Source organism: Myotis myotis, unplaced genomic scaffold (assembly GCF_014108235.1).
Source record: "Myotis myotis isolate mMyoMyo1 unplaced genomic scaffold, mMyoMyo1.p scaffold_m19_p_9, whole genome shotgun sequence".
NCBI classification, from domain to species: Eukaryota; Metazoa; Chordata; class Mammalia; order Chiroptera; family Vespertilionidae; genus Myotis; species Myotis myotis.
In genome coordinates this window covers 61,773,898-61,792,079 of record NW_023416401.1, presented here as the reverse complement: position 1 = coordinate 61,792,079, position 18,182 = coordinate 61,773,898, and the positions used below count along the sequence as shown (strand labels likewise).

The 18,182-nt window shown below is 46.2% G+C and overlaps 1 protein-coding gene across 1 annotated transcript; it reads right to left on the bottom strand.

The window, feature by feature from the left end:
- Window positions 1–2,313: 2,313 nt before the first annotated feature.
- On the bottom strand, window positions 2,314–3,441 carry DEFB121 (defensin beta 121). The gene is made up of 2 exons (XM_036320955.1): window positions 3,384–3,441; window positions 2,314–2,471 (listed from the first exon to the last, which is right to left on the bottom strand). The coding sequence occupies exons 1-2, from the start codon at window positions 3,439–3,441 to the stop codon at window positions 2,314–2,316; spliced, it is 216 nt and encodes a 71-aa protein (XP_036176848.1).
- Between the last annotated feature and the right edge of the window lie 14,741 nt (window positions 3,442–18,182).

The window sequence follows — 18,182 nt, the reverse complement described above, 5'->3', positions numbered from 1 at the left end:
GCCCCACACTGGCCTAACCGGGAATCAAACCATGACCTCCTGGTTCATAGGTCGACGCTCAACCACTGAGCCACACTGGCCAGGCTGGCCTTTGTTTTAAAGTCTATTTTGTCTGGTATAAGTATTACTAGCCCAGCTGTTTGTTTGTTTGTTTGTTTGTTTGTTTGTTTGTTTTTTCATTTCCATTTGCATGAAATGTCTTTTTCCATCCCTTTACTTTCAGTCTGGTGTATCTTTTGATCTCAAGTGGGTCTCTTGTAGACAGCATATGTACAGGTCTTGTTAACTTATCCATTCAGCCACCCTAAGTCTTTGGATTAGAGCATTTAATCCATTTATATTTAAGCTATGGTGGGTGCTGCAAAGGAGAAGTGCAGGATGCAACTGGCAGGGTCAGGTCTAGGGTGAGGCAAAGGAAGTGCCTAGGGTGCAACATTAAAAGAGGCACTTGCATGACCCTAAGAGTGAGTGCCTCCTTAGATGCTGTGTCATGGACACCTCTCTCTCCTCACCCTAGTCCTGCCCCTGGCAATCAGAAAGGTCAAAGGTTAAAGGAAAGGCCTCAGGGGCAGTATTCCCTGGTGGTGGTCATTTGTGCCCTGATGGACGCCCAGCATCTGAGCCCCTTTCCATCTGGGGGCAATTCTCTAGTCTTTGGGTCTTCATGGAAAGGAGAACTGACCTCCCACCACAGAAAGCACTAAAGACAAATATTCTTCTGTGCCACCTTGGGAATTAGCAGGAGGCACACGACCCAAACTCAGCCAACTGGACACTCTAACAAAGGACTTTGAATTTTAAAATATTAAATCCAAACCACAGGGCAGGTGGAAAAAAAATATTCACATAGTGGCCTTAGCAATGGCAAGAGTTCAGGTGTGATGCTATTGTCCAGCGTTTGGATGGCCGTGCTGGTGGTGGGATGAATCCTGGTAGGTTATTCCTGCTGTCCACTCTCCCTGGGACCTGCCCAGCCCAATTGTCTAGACTTCCAGTTAGTTCTACGAACTACATGCTATCCTTTTAAGAAATTCCTTTCCTGCCCTTTTTGTCTCCGACAAATTCTGACCATCACATCCAATAATGAAAGAGACGCAGCAGGCTAAGAATGGATCCTTATGTGCCGGAAGCCGGTCCATCCTTGCTGCTTGACACAGTCGCTGCAGGAAAGAAACATCTGCACAGCATATGTTTCAAGGGACCTGGCGTATATAGCATACTGTTCTTAATATGTTTGCTCCCCTTAGCGCTGTGTGTTTTAACCAAGGTCACCTCTCCGAGAAAGGTTGTTTCCCCAGGTAGGGATTTTTCCCTGAAGTTAGGGAGGGGATGAAACTCCTTAACTAAGTGCCAGGCGGGTAGTTAATCACTTTAACTACAAACAATCATGCTTAAGCTACATAATCTTTACTCCCTGGAATGGAGATAAGAAATGCCCTAACCTTTGTAATAGAAATTGACAGGATTAAAATCAACTGGGATAAATACGGATGTAACAAGACAATAAACAGCAGAACTTCGCTGGAGATCCAGACCAGAACTTGGCTGGAGATCCTGGCTAGAGATCCTGGCTAGGCTGCTGATCAACTGAACGCTGTCTCTGTGTCATTCCTTCTTCGCCGACTCCATCCACACCTTTGGGGACCCCTGGACCTGCTGGGGTTGGACTCCGGCACTTATGTTCACCGCACATTCTTCTTGCCTCCTTGTCTTCCTCTAAAATACCCAGAGACTGAGCCTCACAGCCTGCCTCAGCCTTACAGACTCTAAAGCCACACTGTCCAATATGATGACCACTAGCTGTATACCTTTAGCGATATAAGTTTAAATATAAATTAATTTAAATTAGAAAGTCAGTTCACCAGTCATACTGGCCAAATTTCAAGTGCTCATTGGCCACATGTGGCAAGTAGTTACCATATAGGACGACACAGATAGAGAACACTTCCGTCGTTGCAGAAAGTGCTACTGTGCTGGCCTAGAAAAGAATCAAATGGATAGAATGAACATTCCTTATTTCTATCACCTGGGATCAGCCGCGAGGGCCAGCAGGCTAGGAGCTATGTGCAAGACTGAGGTTATTTCCACCCACTGGTCTATCCTGTTTCCTTAATACCTTCCCCCTCCAACACACACACACACACACACACACACACACACACACACACCCCTTTCTTCCTTTCTATTCATTTCTAAGTACACTTGGTGGAACTGCCAGACACAAACAGAGTCTAGCCGAGAATGATTTAATAGAATTGTGGGATCTGGTGATGTTAGACTCAGGTTGGCTACGACCTGTCGGGCTGCAGAAGGTTATCCCGGGCTTCCAGCTGAGTTTGAGGATTTGGTGTTGACAGGCACGTGCTTCGGACTCACACAGCACTTGGCCTCAGCGTTGCATAATATGTGGAATACTTCACCCTCTTCACATGTGGTTCTGCAAATTCCCAACCTACGCCAACACTTCATGGCTGAAATGAAAAGGGGGCAAGAGGGGGCAAGCTTGGTCTTGAAGTAAAGCAGAGAACTGGGGAAGTGGGAGGCCAAAGTAGAGAAGATAGAAGTAAGGCAAATAGGAGATGTGTGCAAAGAAGCCCTCATAAGGCATCTTTCAGGTTTAGGGGAGATTATAGGTCACTATCCTTTCTTTTCCCACTTGTGTCCCCAGTCAGAACCTCAAAGTCCGCCTCACTCAGTGGCCTGGAACCTCCCGTGGGGCAGGCAGGAGGTCCCCCTCTCTCCAGGGGGTCATCTCTCTCATATTATAATATAGCCAGGTGCCCAGTATCAATTAGTTCCCGTTCCCTTTGTCCTCAGTACCTTCCTGACCATGTCAGTGAAAAGGGACAGGAATCGGAAATACACCCATCTCCACAACATCCTGGGGCTTTTTGCTGCCAAGATCATTAGGAACAATTGTTCTGGGGAACCTACTACCTAAAGGAGATACATTAAGGCTGCCTAAGAGAGTGCCATCAGAATCCTCACACAATCAGAAATTCAGGAACCATTTTCATGGAGGCAATGAGAGATCAAAATTCAAACCCCCCAAGGAATGTTTCAGAAAAACTCCCATTTTCTCTGTACTCCATGCACTAGTCTCTCTCCCCCTTGTACCCTGCTCCCCCACACCCCACCTCCAGGTCTTGTTCAACTTCTTCTACTCCAACCAGAGAGAGCAGTTCAAGATGGTCAAGTAACGGCACCCGAAAGATCAGTTGGTACCAGAGAACCCAAACTTCCCCTTAGCTAGAAAGGTCATCCAAAGGCCTCTGTGGGGCCTGCCCGGCCTTTCTCCCGGGCCAAGCTGTTAGAGCCCCAGCGTCCCCTGAATAGGCGCTAGGTCCCCTGAGCCACTACCCCTGGGGAGAGAGCCTGGTTACCTTTGGCGGCCTGGGCCAGTGTCAGGATAACGGTCAAACCCAGAAGCATGAGCTTCATGGATGACAGAAGATAGGAGGCTTCTGCGCTGGCAAGTCCAGCAGCCCAGACTGGTATTTATTGCCCCAAAGAACAGGGTAGAGCCATGGCCAGTGAACCAGAAAGGGAACAGTCGTTTAAGATTAGATGGGCAGACAAGTAATCAACCACACTTCCAGAGGAGGCTTGGGCGGGGGGTGGGGGTGGGGGCGGAGGTGGAAGTAAAGTTAGCAAAGGGAAGACACAGGCTTGTCTTTGAAAAGTTTCATAATGCAACTAGAGAGTGAAGGGGGAAATGGATTTTTTTTAATTTATTTTATTGTTGAGAGTATTACAGATGTCCCCCATTCTCCACTCTTGCCCCCCTCCGTCCACCTCCCAATCCCCACACCCAGGCCTTCACCTGCCTATTGTCTGTGTCCATACATGCTTATGAGTTCTTTGATTAATCTCTTCCCGCCCGCCTTCCCTCTGAGATCTGTCCATCTATTGCATGCTTCCATGTTTGTGGTCCTATCTTGTTCATCAATTTATTGTGTTCCTTAGATTCCACCTATAAATGAGATCATGTGATATTTATCTTTCTCTGACTGGCTTATTTCACTTAGCTAAGTATTCTCCAGGTCCATCCATGCTGTCTCAAAGGGTAAGAGATCTTTCTTTTTCCTCTGGGGAGGAATCTGATAACATTTAATCCAAGTAAGTGTAAGCACTTGTTCTGACCCAGAAATTCCACTCCTGGGCACATATCCCAAAGGAATCCCTTACAGACATGTGCACAAGGATATCTATTAAAGTAAGGCCCGTAGTGGCAGGGAGTTGAAGACAAGCTGAACTTCACCTCTGGAGAGTGGAAGTTTGAAGGTGGCGGGTGCACACCATGGAGTATTATGTAGCTATCATAAGCTAGAGAAGTAGGTGTATATAAGTAAATGTAGATGGGTGTTTAAAACCAGTGCTGACTATAATAGTATCATCATTTTGGGAAACAGTTTGACAGTTTCTCTTTTTTTTAATATATTTTTATTGATTTCAGAGAGAGGAAGGGAGAGGGAGAGAGATAGAAACATCAGTTATGAGGGAGAATCATCAATCCTTTGCCTCCTGTGCGCCCCCTACTTGGGGTGTAGCCCACAACCTGGGCATGTGCCCTGACCTGGAATTGAACCATGACCTCCTGGTTCATAGATTGATGCTCAACACTGAGCCACACTGGCCGGGTGACAGTTTCTTACAAATTTAAGCATGCATCTACCATACAACCCAACAATTCCAGTCTCAGATAACTGATCCAAGACATACACCAAAAAATGTACATAAATTATCGTAGCAGCTTTATTCATCGTGAGTAGAAACAACCGAAATGTCCATCAACTAGTAAACAAATAAATTGCAGTATATTCATACGAATAGAATATTGCTCAGCAATAAAGAATTAACTGCTGTCACACATGGTGTGGAAGAAGCTAAAAAGCACTGGACTGGGTGAAAGAAGCCAGACCAAAAGAATAAGTTCATTTCTATGAAACTCAAAGAAAAGACAAATCCAATCGATAGTGACCCAAAAACATACCCACAGTTGCCTGGGGCTGGTGGGTGCAGGAGGGCATTGCCTGAGATGGGGCACGACAGAACTTTCAGGATGATGAAAACGCTCTGTACACGATGTCAAAACTCATCAAACAACTTAAAATGGGCGCATTTTATTTTAGGTAAGTTATATCTCAGTAAAGTTGACTTCTTTTAAAATTAGTGCTAATTTTTAAAAATAAGCAACAAAATGAAGCATAAAACAACTTATATAAAGTAAAAATATATACACATTACAAAGATACAAATTGCCCTGGCCAGTGAGCTCAGTGGTTAGAGTGCCAGCCTGCACACCAAAGGGCACATACCTCGCTTACAGGTCCCCTCCCCACCCCTGTCAGGGTGCGTGTGGGAAGCAACCAGTCGATGTGTTCACTCTCACGTCAATGTTTCTCTCTCTCTCTCCCCCTCTCTAGAGAGTTGAAGGTTAAATGTGCTTCCTTCCCTCCCTTCTGTTCTCTGAAAAGCAATGGGGAAAAAATATCATTAGCTGAGGATTAACAACAACAAAAAAGATACAAATTAAAACATTGAGAGTTGTCTATGCAGGACGTAGACAGGAGTTGATTATAGGGATAAAAATCAATAAATCAGCAAAATAAAACAAGAGAGAGACTTTGCATAAGACCGGTAATGACAAATTTGTCATAAATAATTAACTCAACCCCTGACAACAGAAGACTAAAAAGAAAGAAAACAAACTGCTCTGTTGGCAAGGGCCTCACTTCCAACGTTGCTAGTGAGGAAACCAGTCCTGTGGGCTGGAACTCATTTCCTCCCCTTCCCGACAGGACTGCGGAATACAAACCTGAAGGGCCATTGGCGTTTACACGGCCCAGGGCAAGGCCAGAGGGCGCACCTTCGCCCACTCTCGAGGAAGGAGAGTATTTCTAGTTAGAAGATTAGGGTGTTGGGCTGAGAGTCCTGACCGGCTGGAGAGAGAGAAGAGAGCAACTCAAAGGAGCACTATTCTTGCAGAAGCCTGCGTCTGGGAGGGACTCCTTTGCACATCCAAAGAGCCCCTAGTGACCCCGAGGTGCCCCCACATTGAACTCCTATTCAGACATCTACTTCTCCTCCAGCACAGAACTCCATCACAGCTCTGCATGCTTGCTCCTGGTGGATGCTGCCTACCAGAATACAGTGGCCTGAGGAGGGGATGGCCTGGCTCCATTACGTGCATTCTTTAGCAGAATCAGCAATGGTTTTACATCTTAGAGGCGACTCCTTCCCATCTGGCACAGGTACTGCAAGACAAAATGCCCTGCTTGCTCTCCAAGCTAAAAAGGGTTTCCCCCCACCTGAGCCAGATTGATCTGCATCTTTGGGGTGTTTTAAGATTTAGCATCTTTACCTCCTCACTTCAGCTTCTATTCATCATCAACTATTTTGCCATGGCTCTCATTCAGAGCTCTCCAAGAAAATAATCGATGGGCTACAAAGAATCGGATTCATTAGCTAATGCAGGTAAACCTTCGTAAAAGATTCAGAAACTATGGGACCACCTCCCTTACTGATATTTGCAAATCTGAGCTTTTCTTTGTTGCCAGTCATGAGATAGGCACCTGTCATTAAGAACAGAAAAAGAGCACAGAAAGTTATGAAAGCAGAGCAAGAAAAATAAGAAAGGAATAAAGAACTGGGTGGGAAGGTGTGGTTTTCAGACAGGATTACAGACTTGGCCCTAGCCGGTTTGGCTCAGTGGATGGAGTGTTGGCACGGGGACTGATGGGTCCCGGGTTCAATTCCGATCTATGGCACATACCTCAGTTGCAGGCTCAATCCTTGGCCCTGGTTGGGGCACATGCAGGAAGCAACCAATCGATGTGTCTCTCTCACATCGATGTTTCTCTGTCTCTCCCCCTCCCTTCCACTGTCTCTAAAAATCAATGGAAAAATATCCTCAGGTGAGGATTAACAAAACAAACAAACAAACAAACAAGCTACAGACTTGGACAGGAAGAGCCTGTAAGTAGTCCGTTAGGAAGATCATCTGAGGATGTGGGAAGGTAGGAAGCTTTCGACAGAAAGGGATTCGCACTGATGAGTGAGCTTCGTTGTGAAGTACCCAGGAGCCCAGAGTCCCAAAACTGAAAGTGTACTCAGACCCCTGGCCTTGACGCCAATCAAATGTGCTTGACCCTCTCTCTAGGCTCCTGAAGTGCTGTGGTCCTTCGCTTACCACTGTGCACCTCTCTTCCTGAGCCACAGGTGGGTACCGCTACCATCTCTGGCCTAGCGGCAGATGGGATGGTATCTGATATTCCGAAAACTCTGCTTCTGTTCCCTGCTGGGCCATTGCTCTTGCTCTGACCCAGTGTTAACCACAAGCCTCCTTGGCTGGAGTGTGCCTCGCCTCGAAAACGAACCTTCTTATGCTTCCAGTGGGTTTATCCCATCTTGGCCAGCACCCTGCCACTCCCTTCTCAGGCTTCTGCCGCCCACCCTGTTATCCTCTGCTTCCAGCGCAGCCGCTCAGGAAAGGAATTGCACGGTGAGAAAAGAGGACGAAGCTACTGGCCCAAATGAGCTTGGAGATTTTCCTGGTTTCTATTACGTTCTGCGTCTCTGGCGCCTGGTGCCAAGTGCCATTAGCAATGGTGATGGCCACGCTGAGGCTTTTTCTTTGAAATGATGTTTGGCAATCTATCACGAAGGACATAAGCTTTGAAGCCAAACAAATCTGTATTAAAACCATCGCTTTGCCATGATTAGTGAAGTGACCCTGAACAATGCCTCTGGACTTCAGTTTTCCTTCTCTCACATGGAGACAACACTGTGGACCTCAGAGATTCGCTGTGAAGACTGCATGCGGCAATGCCCTGGAGGGGAAGCCCCTGGTGCCTGGTTGCAGCTGGTGTTTACTGTGAACTCACCCTCCTTGCCTTTGGGACATTTGAGTGCTGACCTCTTTCCGCCCCGAAGCTCTCCTGACCCTGCTTCCATGTCAACATAGTCAATATTCAAGAAAAGGAACAAGGATGGACAGTGATCCAGAGACTTCTCTGCTCACTGTGTTTCTTCAAGTCAAAGTTGAACATTTAAAAACTTTGGGTCTCAACTCTGAGAGCCAGCATGCTTACCCCGAATCCAAGCTCAAGGGCAGACCTCGTGCCTCTGTGCCTGGCGCGCACACAATGTAACTCTGAGCTCTGGTGAGAGATGATAAAGAAGGTCCCAGCTTTGTATCGGAGCATGTTTCCCGCTTATCGCTGTCCTAGCTCTCCTTGTGCCTCCAGGATGTCTTCCCGGCTTCTTATCTCTGCTGCTGCCTAAACTTTCCAGAAGCAGTTCTCTCCCCGAGTCCTTCATTCAATGTGTCTACTTTCCCAGGAACCAGCCATTGCTCTGTCCCCGTTGGTCATGTTTTCATCCCTCCTAGAATGCCCTTCTCTCACCTCCCCCTCCACTTCCGAAACCACCCAGGCCGTTTTAAGTTTCCTGTGGATTGAGGACTGAGGTGGTGGCAGACGAACTGTCTAAAGGGTTTCTGCCCTTGAAATCCTTACAGCTTCCTTAGGAAAAGGAAAAGCACGAATTTTTAAATAAGCTTTATATCCTCCCCAAAACATGCAAGAAACATTTGCCAAATAAATCAGATCTTGAGTAAGTATCTACTATGTGCCCATAGTCTATTGAGCACAAGAAATACAGAGCATGATAGGGTCCAGTCCCCTACTAGTCGGCTGTATTAGGATGAACCAAGTTATGAAGCAGTTACAGAGAAAGGAATCTCGGTGAATTGTAAGAACAAAGGTTTACTCTTCACACCTGCTGCAGAGTCATTGCAGGTTGGCTGGAGACTGGGCCCGAATCTCCTCATCCTGGAACCAGACTGACTGAATGGCCACTCAGTTGTTGCTCATCATCACAGCAGAATAAAAGAGAGCTCTGACGGGTCTTGAACTGGCCATTACATAGGTCCTGACCTTGGAAGGGACGTGTAGCTCATAACTCACTGGCTGCAATGGTGACATGGCCCCATTCCACCACAAGAGGGCCAAGAAGTGCAATTCTACCACAGGCCTAGAACCCAGGAAGCCAGAAATATTTGATGAATCGCCTTAATGACCTCCAAAAAGACAAGTATAGTGGTCAGGCAGAATGGCCACATGAATAAAAACAATTCAAAGTAGCCTGTGATTAATCAAAATAAAAAAAAAAAAACATATTGTAGTAGAATGAAGTGTGGGGACAATCACCAAAGGCCAGGGAGGGTCAGAGAAGGTTGCATGGAGGACCTTCTCCAAAACTTGAAGGAAGATAGACTTCAGAGAAATGGCGAAGAGGAAGAGGATGTCGGAGCATATTCCAGAGAGGAGAGCAGTGTGAAGAGAGGAGTGGTGGCAGAAATGTTTGCAAGCCACTTGGAAGCAATGAAAATGCTGCAGTCAAGCAGGGCTGTAGGCCGTGCCCCCAAGTTCAGTGGAGCTGTAGGCTGGACTTCACAATCAGGTGGGCCACTGGCTGTGCGCCACTGTCGGGCAAGGTTACTGACCAAGCTCTCTGGTCAGGAGAGGCCTCCAGATGTATGCCACAGTTGGGTGGGACCAGAGACAATGCTCCATGGTTGGGTGGGGTTACTGTTCGGGCTCCCTTGTGGGGCTACAGGCTGTTCCCTGTGATTGGGTGGGGTCACTGGCTGGGTTCCTGGCCAGGGTGAGGCAACAGGCTGTGTTCAGCTATTGAGCAAGGCCATAGGCTGGGCTGGGCTTCAGGGCAGGGCTGTCCACTGAGTTCCACTGTTGGATGGTGCCACGTGTTGATTTCCAAGGCTGTGCGGGATCACTGTTCAGGCTCTCTGGTTATGCAAGGCCAGAGGCTATACTTAACAGCTAGGCTGGGCAGCTGGTTGGGCTGCCAGGATTTCTGTGGCTGCCCAGGTTCTCTGAGCAGGTGTCCTGGTCAGCAGGACTGCAGGCTATACTCAGCAGTTGTGCAGGACCGCAAATTTGCTTTCCTGTCTGGGCAACCATTAAATGGACATCACAGTTCATTGTCTGGGGACTCAAATCTGCCAACTGAGCTCTCAGTCAGATGGGGTCACCAGCTCAGCTCTGCAGATGGGTAGAGCTGATGGCTGAGACTCCTGCTGGGACTATGTTGCAATCAGGGATGTGGTCCACCAGGATCTGAGCATTGGTTGCTGTAAGCCCTCTCTCCCTTCTCCCTCTCTGTCAGATCTTTTGTAGTCAAGCCCAGCAGAGTCCTCCGGTGATCATCCTCCTCCTTTCCCAGCAGATAACTAGAGCTTCGTTAGCTCAGGAGACTAGTACAAAGATTCTCTGGGACAAGGGACAGGATGCCAGTGGGAGAGTTAAGTGAGGTTTTATAAATGTAACTAGAGGCCCGGTGCACAAAATTCATGCATGGAGCAGGGGGAAGGGGGGTTTCCTCAGCCCGGCCTGCACCCTCTCCAATCTGGGACCCCTCGGGGGATGTCCGACTGCCGGTTTAGGCCCACAGGGATCGGGCCTAAACCGGCAGTTGGACATCCCAGGGATCAGGCCTAAACCGGCAGTCGGACATCCCTCTAGCAATCCAGGACCGTTGGCTCCTAACTGCTTGCCTGATTGCCCCTAAACCCTCTACCTGCCGGCCTGATCGCCCCTACCTTGCCCCTTTGCCAGCTTGATTGCCCATAACTGCCTGTGCCTCAGCCCCCAGTCTGGCCTCCCTTTGCAGGAGGCAACCTGGTGGATCAGGGGAAGGCACTGCCCCCATTACCCTGATGCTGCTGCCACTGCCAGCCTGAGCCTCAGCCCTTCATAGCCTCCCATGCTCACCTCAGCCCTCGTAGCTGCTGCGACTTTGTCTGGAAGGATGTCCAGAAGACGACCACTCTAATTAGCATATTACCCTTTTATTAGTATAGATGTTAAGACCCTGCCTTCTTCCCCATCTAAGCTTTGAGGATAGTGACAAGCAGGATTGTAAAGAATTCTTCCCAGGGAAATGCAACCACAAAGGAAATGCCTGACGACACAGATACTGTATGTCTTTGTCTGTTTGTGCTGTAACAAACTACCACAAACTGGGTGGGTGAGACCATAAACATTTATTTCTCACAATTCTGGAGTCCAGAAAGTCCAAGATCAGGGAACCAGCAGAGTCAGCATCTGGTGAGAGCCCACTTCCTGGTTCATCTCACTGTCTCCTCACTTTTTGGAGGAGATGAGCTCTGTGAGTCTTTTGTAGAAGGGCCCTAATCCCATTCATCAGGATTCCATCCTCCTGACCTGATCTCTTCCCAAAAGCCCCACTTCCTAATACACCAAGAATTGGGATTTCAACATATAAATTTGGGAGGCATAGACATTCAGTCTAAAAGGCTTGTGGAGGATTCTTCCCAGAAAAATGAGACTGTCCAAGAGGAAAAAAACTAAAGACACAAGCAGGCACTGTATGTTCGCTGATAAAATAAACCAGTTAGTAGTGGCCCACTCCAAACTATAAGCATATGGCCAAGAACGACTAACCAGATAAGGAAAGCTTCTAACACTAAAAGTAAATAAATAAATAGATAGATAAATAAGTAAATAAATAAATAAATAAATAAATGCAACTAAAATGAAAGAGATTATGCAAGGGATAATATCATCGGGGAAAAATTATCAAAATTCTCAGAAAAATAAGAGAAGCTATTGTAAGCATGAAACAAGAAAGGATGCTATTTTCAAAAAGAAAAGAAGAAACATAAGAAATACTTTAGAGAATAAAAGTAAAAAGTAAAAAGATGAAATTTCTCGAAAATAGAATAAAATGGTAGAGATAAAAGCAGTAGAGAAAATATAAGGAAATAAGGGAATCTGTCGGGGAACTTAACATTTGAAACATAAGAATTCCAGAGAAAGGAAACAGGAAAAACAAAGGGCAGGATACCTATCATTAAAGAAATAAATCAAGAAAAAATAAGTCTTAGAATTGAAAGACATAAGTTTCCAGATTGACAGGGCCCATTGAGTGCTCAGTGAAATTGATTAAAATAAACCTTCAGTAAATTTAAGCACAGCATCATGAAATTTCAAACACCCTATAGACAAAGAGAAAAGTCTTACAAGCTTTCAGAGAGAAATAACAGGTCCCATACAGAGAGACCAGATTCAGAATGACTAGCTTTCTTCACAGTGACACTAGATGTTGAAAGACAGTGGAACAATGACCTTAAAAATGAGAGAGTCATTTACAATATGGAATGAGCAACCAAACTACATGCTAACCAATTGTAAGATTAATGCAATGAGGTCAGACATTTTCAGGAAGCTGCCAAGAGGTCTTCTGCCAAAATAAAGGAGTATATCAAAAAAGACCCGCCCTGGCAGTGTTGCTAAGTAGTTGGAGCACCGAGGGATCTCAGGTTTGAGTCCCAGTCAAGGGCATATGCTGGGTTGCCGGTTCACTCCCTGCTCTCTGGTTGGTTGCGTGTGGGAGGCAACCGGTAAATGTGTCTCTCTCACATCAATGTTTCTCTTTCTCTCTCTCTCTCTCTCTCTCTCTCTCTCTCTCTCTCTCTCTCTCTCTCTTTCTCTTTCTCTCCCCCTCTCTCCTTCCACTTACTCTGAAAATCAATGGGAAAAATATCCTCAGGTGAGAATTAACAACAAAAAAATATAAAGAGAGAGAGGAAGACAGACCCAGGATCCAAAAAGCAGGGCATTTATCTTAGGAGACTATAAGAGATTCTCCCAGATGGTGTGAATGGACATCCAGGATGGCAGCAGGTCACCAGGTGTAGAGACAACCAGTTCAGAGTAGAGCAGGTCCAAATGCCCAAGAAGAGAATTCTCCAAGAAGATAAAATTGATAAATCCCTAATGGTGCTGAACATCTTCACTGAAGATAAAAGAATCAAATGCTCACCTCCCATACTAGGAGTTTAATGGGTAATACCTACTAGTAAAACTGAAAAACAAAAATTATGAATTAACAATATAAGTTAGCATATTGTTTATAGATATGGAAGTAAAATTCAAAGAAACAACAAAAGATGTGAAAATGGTTTTCTTTGGAAAGCAAGAAATGGAAGAAGGGAAATGGGTGACTCTGATAATTTATTATCCTCTCTTATTCAAAGTTGACTCTTAAAACCACGTGGATGTATTGTTTTGATGAAAATTTAAACTAAATATTAAAACATTAAGATAATATATAGAGAGAGAGACAACAGAGTATGAAGTAGGCTGAGGGATAAACAGTTTTCTGCCTAACTCTTCGGCTTCCATAACAATCCCAGAAAATAGGACCCCAGTGCAACACTGTCTACCCCTGGCTTTTGAGAGATTCTAATGAATATAATACGCATTTCTATGTATAATAGCAATAGTGCAGGAGACAAGGAGCTAATTGCAAACTTATATGCAGACCGACCTTTAATCCAGCAACCTCCTCAGGTTAGTTATGTGACGTTGGGTAAAAGGACTCTCCGGTCCAAGCCTCATCCAGAAAATAAAAGTGATGACACAATCTACTTGTTAGGGTAGTTGAAAGGAATAGATGAGGTAAGATATGTGTAAGTCCATTTTCCCCTCCTGGAAATACTTCCTCACCCACACCTCTGCTTGAGTTTGATTAGGGTTACTAAGAAACACGCACAGAAGTCAGCCAACGGCGTTTTAATAAAACTCAGGGATCTACGTGGTCAGACTCAGGCCAGGGTTTTCTTCACTGTTGCGCCCTCAGGCTTCAGCCACTAATTCACTGCCGTGTTATCTTCGGCTGGAACTTGGGCTTCACACAGCACAGTTTGCCGCTTGGACAGAAAATAAAGACTGTTTCGTCCTTACGGCATTCCTCCCGGCAGTTGCCATGAAGATTCCAGCATTTTTCAGTGCTGCCTGATACAAAGAGAAAAAGAGAAGGGAGGCAAATCAGTCCCGAGGGGAAATGAGTCCTGGCTTGAGAAGGCTAACAGTCAGGCTGAAGGGGGTGTGGGGGGGAGTGCAATAGACGATGGAGGAGTCACCTCTAGATTTATAAGGTGGTAGAGTCTTGCATCCTTTCTGGACACCCCATTTCAAGTCCAGCCCTTCTTGAAAGTTCTCTCACAGGTTCCATGCGTCCTAATGGCTGGGAACATGGACTGTTGAGAACCATACACCTGGATTTTAAATCTGTCTACACCACAAGCCAACTGGGAGACCTTGGGCAGGCCATTACCCTTCTCAGAGCATCAATTTCTTCTTTTCTAAAAATAAGATATAGCACCCGCCTCAGAGAGTTGTTGTGGGGATTAAATGAAATGGTCTATAAAAACCATTAAATAAAGTCAGATAAATCATGACAGGACTTCAAAAATAATTATAAATTTTATAAACCATTCCATAAGTAAAGATAAAACTAGAAGGAGCACGTGAGCAAATGAATGCAACAGATGATGGCTTCTGAGAAACACAAGGTGAAAAAGGGGATACATTCCTCAGAAAGAAAGGAAGAAGTGCCCTGGCCATTTTGGCTCAGTGGGTAGAGTGTTGGCCTGCAGACTGAAGGGTAACGGGTTCGATTCTGGTCAAGGGCACATCCCGGGTTGCAGGCTCGATTCCCAATAAGGGGCGTGCAGGAGGAGGTAGCCAATCAATGATTCTCTCTCATTATTGGTGTTTCTATCTCTCTCTCCCTCTTCCTTTCTCTCTCTGAAATCAATTAAAATGTATTTTTAAGAAAAGAAAGGAAGAAAGAGGTAAAAAGAAATTAATAGAAAGTTACAAATATTGATGATAAGCAAAAGAACTCCAACATACAAATAACAGGAAGCACCAAAGAAGAAATAAAGTCAAGGCAACAGAATACCACAACCTGCATTCACTAAACTTTCCCCAATATTGACTCCTCAAGCTAACATATTATTCCACATTGAGAAATGAGTACATTGGAACTCAGAGCAGCCAAATGGCTTGTCGGGTGTCATGGAGCTAAAAACTGATGGAGCAGGTTCTAACCCAGGATTTGGAGGTGGATGGTGTTTCATGCCTGTGTCTGGCGTGAGCAGGCCCAAGTTGTGCGGCCGTGCTCCCAAGCAATCCACTCACATCCTGGCCTGTGGAAAGTTAGAGATGCTGGGGGGTGGGCGGGGTGGGGGCGGGGAATTGAGCTCCTCTCTGATGAGGGGATGGTGCTAGCACCTTGGCCTGGGCAAGTTTGATGAGGGCCCTTCTCTACTGAAAGCTATTCCATGGCTTTGGTGCAGGGACTGGTACTGACAGGCTGCCTTAAGGCAGCTGTGAATAGTGCAAAATCCAAGTAATTCCAGGGACCACGGGCAGAAAGGGTCACTGTTGCCTCCACTCTTTCCTGTTTCCCCTGCCCGGCCCCACTCCTCCTCGAACAGCAGACCTCCTGTCCCTGATCCCTGGAGCTGGCCAAAGAAAGGGGGTCTGAGAGGGCGGCTGAGGGAACAGTCTGGAGGTTACAGCTGGTTCCTAAGAGCTGGCGCCCGTTCCTGGCCAGGGTGGCTGTCTGGATGCCAGGTCCCCTCTGGGGTGGGCTTAAAAAATAAAGAAGCTGCGCTTGTTACACACCAAAGTGCCAGTGTGTTCATGTTGATTCCACAACCTGATTCATTATTTCAAATGGACAAATGAGTACATTGAAAGCAACTGGAGCCAAGTCGTTCTCTGGGGACATCACGGAGCTAATAAAGGTGGGGCAGGGTCGAACCCAGTACTTGGGGGCTTTTCCCTCTTCCCCAGATCAGTGGTGGTGCCCATTGCCACCTGTCAGCCCGTCCTCCCAGGCCCTGGAGTGCCCTGACCGAGAGCCCCTCTCCACCCCGCCCCTCCCCGGGGAGGTCTACATTACCTGGAATGGCCTGGGACAAGAGCACCAGCACAGTCAGAGTGAGCATAAAAGGCGTCATGACTTCAGCAGCCCCAGGAGTAGTCTTGGGTCTCGAGAGGCGACAAGCCAGTGGATGAGAGCCCTGGACTCTTCTGCTCGCTCTCATCAGCCAGGACAAGATCAACTGGGTCACTTGCACGTGCCCTCGGCTGCCCACGGGTACAGTCTGCCCTGAAACAGCCTGCCGCCCCCACACTTCTCAGTCACTATCTCAGGGCCCCCGCATCCCCACTCACACCACCGAGCTGCCCTGTCTCCCTTCATCCATCTCCACCTTTCTGGGACCAGCAGGGAGAAGTCATACAACAGCCAGAAGGATTTAAAAAACATACAACCAGATGTCAGCCCTTGTTATAACCCAAAATCCTCCAAGACTCCACATCACACATTGAAGGAAAAAAAAAAAAAGCACAATCTTTACTATGCCCTACAAAGCCCTACCTTATCTGGTCTAGAGATCCACCGTTATGGTGATTTTAATGTAAGTTAGGCAAACTTCTTTATCGAGTTTAACTTTCCATTTTGAGGGCAGAGGAGGAGAGAAAGAACGACACTCACTCAGACCTTGGGAAGAATGTGTCTATCTGATCATTTTCTCTCTAAGAGAAAAGTCCCCACTGTCCAAAATGTTCAGTTTCTGCCCTTACCGGTTTGGCTCAGTGGATAGAGCAGTGGTTCTCAACTTTCTAATGCTTCGACCCTTTAATACAGTTCCTCATGTTGTGGTGACCCCCACTTTCATTGTTACAAATTGAACATAATTAAAGCATAGTGATTAATCACAAAAACAATATGTAATTATATATGTGTTTTCCGATGGTCTTAGGCGACCCCTGTGAAAGGGTCGTTCGACCCCCAAAGGGGTCGTGACCCACAGGTTGAGAACTGCTGGGATAGAGCATCGGCCTGCGAACTGAAAGGTCCCAGGTTCGATTCCGATCAAGGGCCTGTACCTTGGTTGCAGGCACATCCCCAGTAGGCGGTGTGCAGGAGGCAGCTGATCAATGTTTCTCTCTCATCGATGTTTCTAACTCTCTATCCCTCTCCCTTCTTCTCTGTAAAAGAAATCAATAAAATATATTTTTTTAAAAATAAAATGGTCAGCCCTGACCGGTTTGGCTCGGTGGATGGAGCGTCGGCCTGAGGACTCAGGGGTCCCAGGTTCGATTTCGGTCAAGGGCATGTACCTTGGTTGCGGGCACATCCCCAGTGGGGAGTGTGCAGGAGGCAGCTGATCGATATTTCTCTCTCATCAATGTTTCTAACTCTCTGTAAAAAAATCAATAAAATATATTTTTAAAAAATGTTCAGCTTCAGGAAGGATTTTGTCATCGAGAGTGAGAGAGGGAAGAATTGAAAATATTCCGCTGGCTGTGCCACTCACTTGCTGTGTGACCTTAGGAAAGTCACTTGCCCTCTCTGGGCTTTAACTGCACCAATGAGCAGATTGGAACAGATGGGCTGTAGTATGCTATGGTTCTCTGGATGCTGAAAAGCCACAGAATGTGGAGTGCTGTGCGTTTTTGCCACCAATCCAGGCCAGCCTAATTGAGTTTACACCTAAGGATTCTCAAGGTGTCCTCAGCAGGCTCCAACTCTCTACACACTGGGGTCAGAAGCCTCTCCCCTTGTTCCTGACATCCAGTATGCTATATGGCATTTGCAAACCACAGTCCCACTCTGGCCTGCTCCCTGTGTAGACAGTGCCCAGAGATTTGCTCTGGTTATTATAAAGCCTTAATCTTCTCTCCAGGATCCTGAATGGGTCTCACCACACCAGGCTATTTCCGGATAGGGTCCATGGGATACAGATGAGTAATCATAGAAGAACCTGTTCTTACATGGTAAGATCCTATTTCCAGATAAGTCACATTACCATTACTTGGGGTTAGGATTTAAACATATCTTTTAGGGGGAGATATAATTTAACCCACAACAGATGGTTTTTAAAAATTCCTATTAGGGTCTGGCTGGCGTGACTCAGTGATTGAGCATTGACTTATGAACCAGGAGGTCACATTTTGATTCCTGGTCAGGGCACATGCTGGGGTTGCGGACTGATCCCCAGTGTGGGGCATGCAGGAGGTAGCTGATCAATGATTCTCTCTCATCATTAATGTTTCTTCTCTCTCCCTCTCCCTTTCTCTCTGAAATCAATAAGAATATTTTTTTAAAAAGTCCTATTAGGAGTGAAATTGGACATCTTTTCATATGTTTAAGTGCCTTTATTATTTTTGTGTGAATTGTCTGTTTATATTTTTTGTCCATTGTTCTACAGAATTTCTTTGGCATTTCTTCTCCTTTGTCTAATTTTTCTGTTTTCTATTTCTGAAATTTTT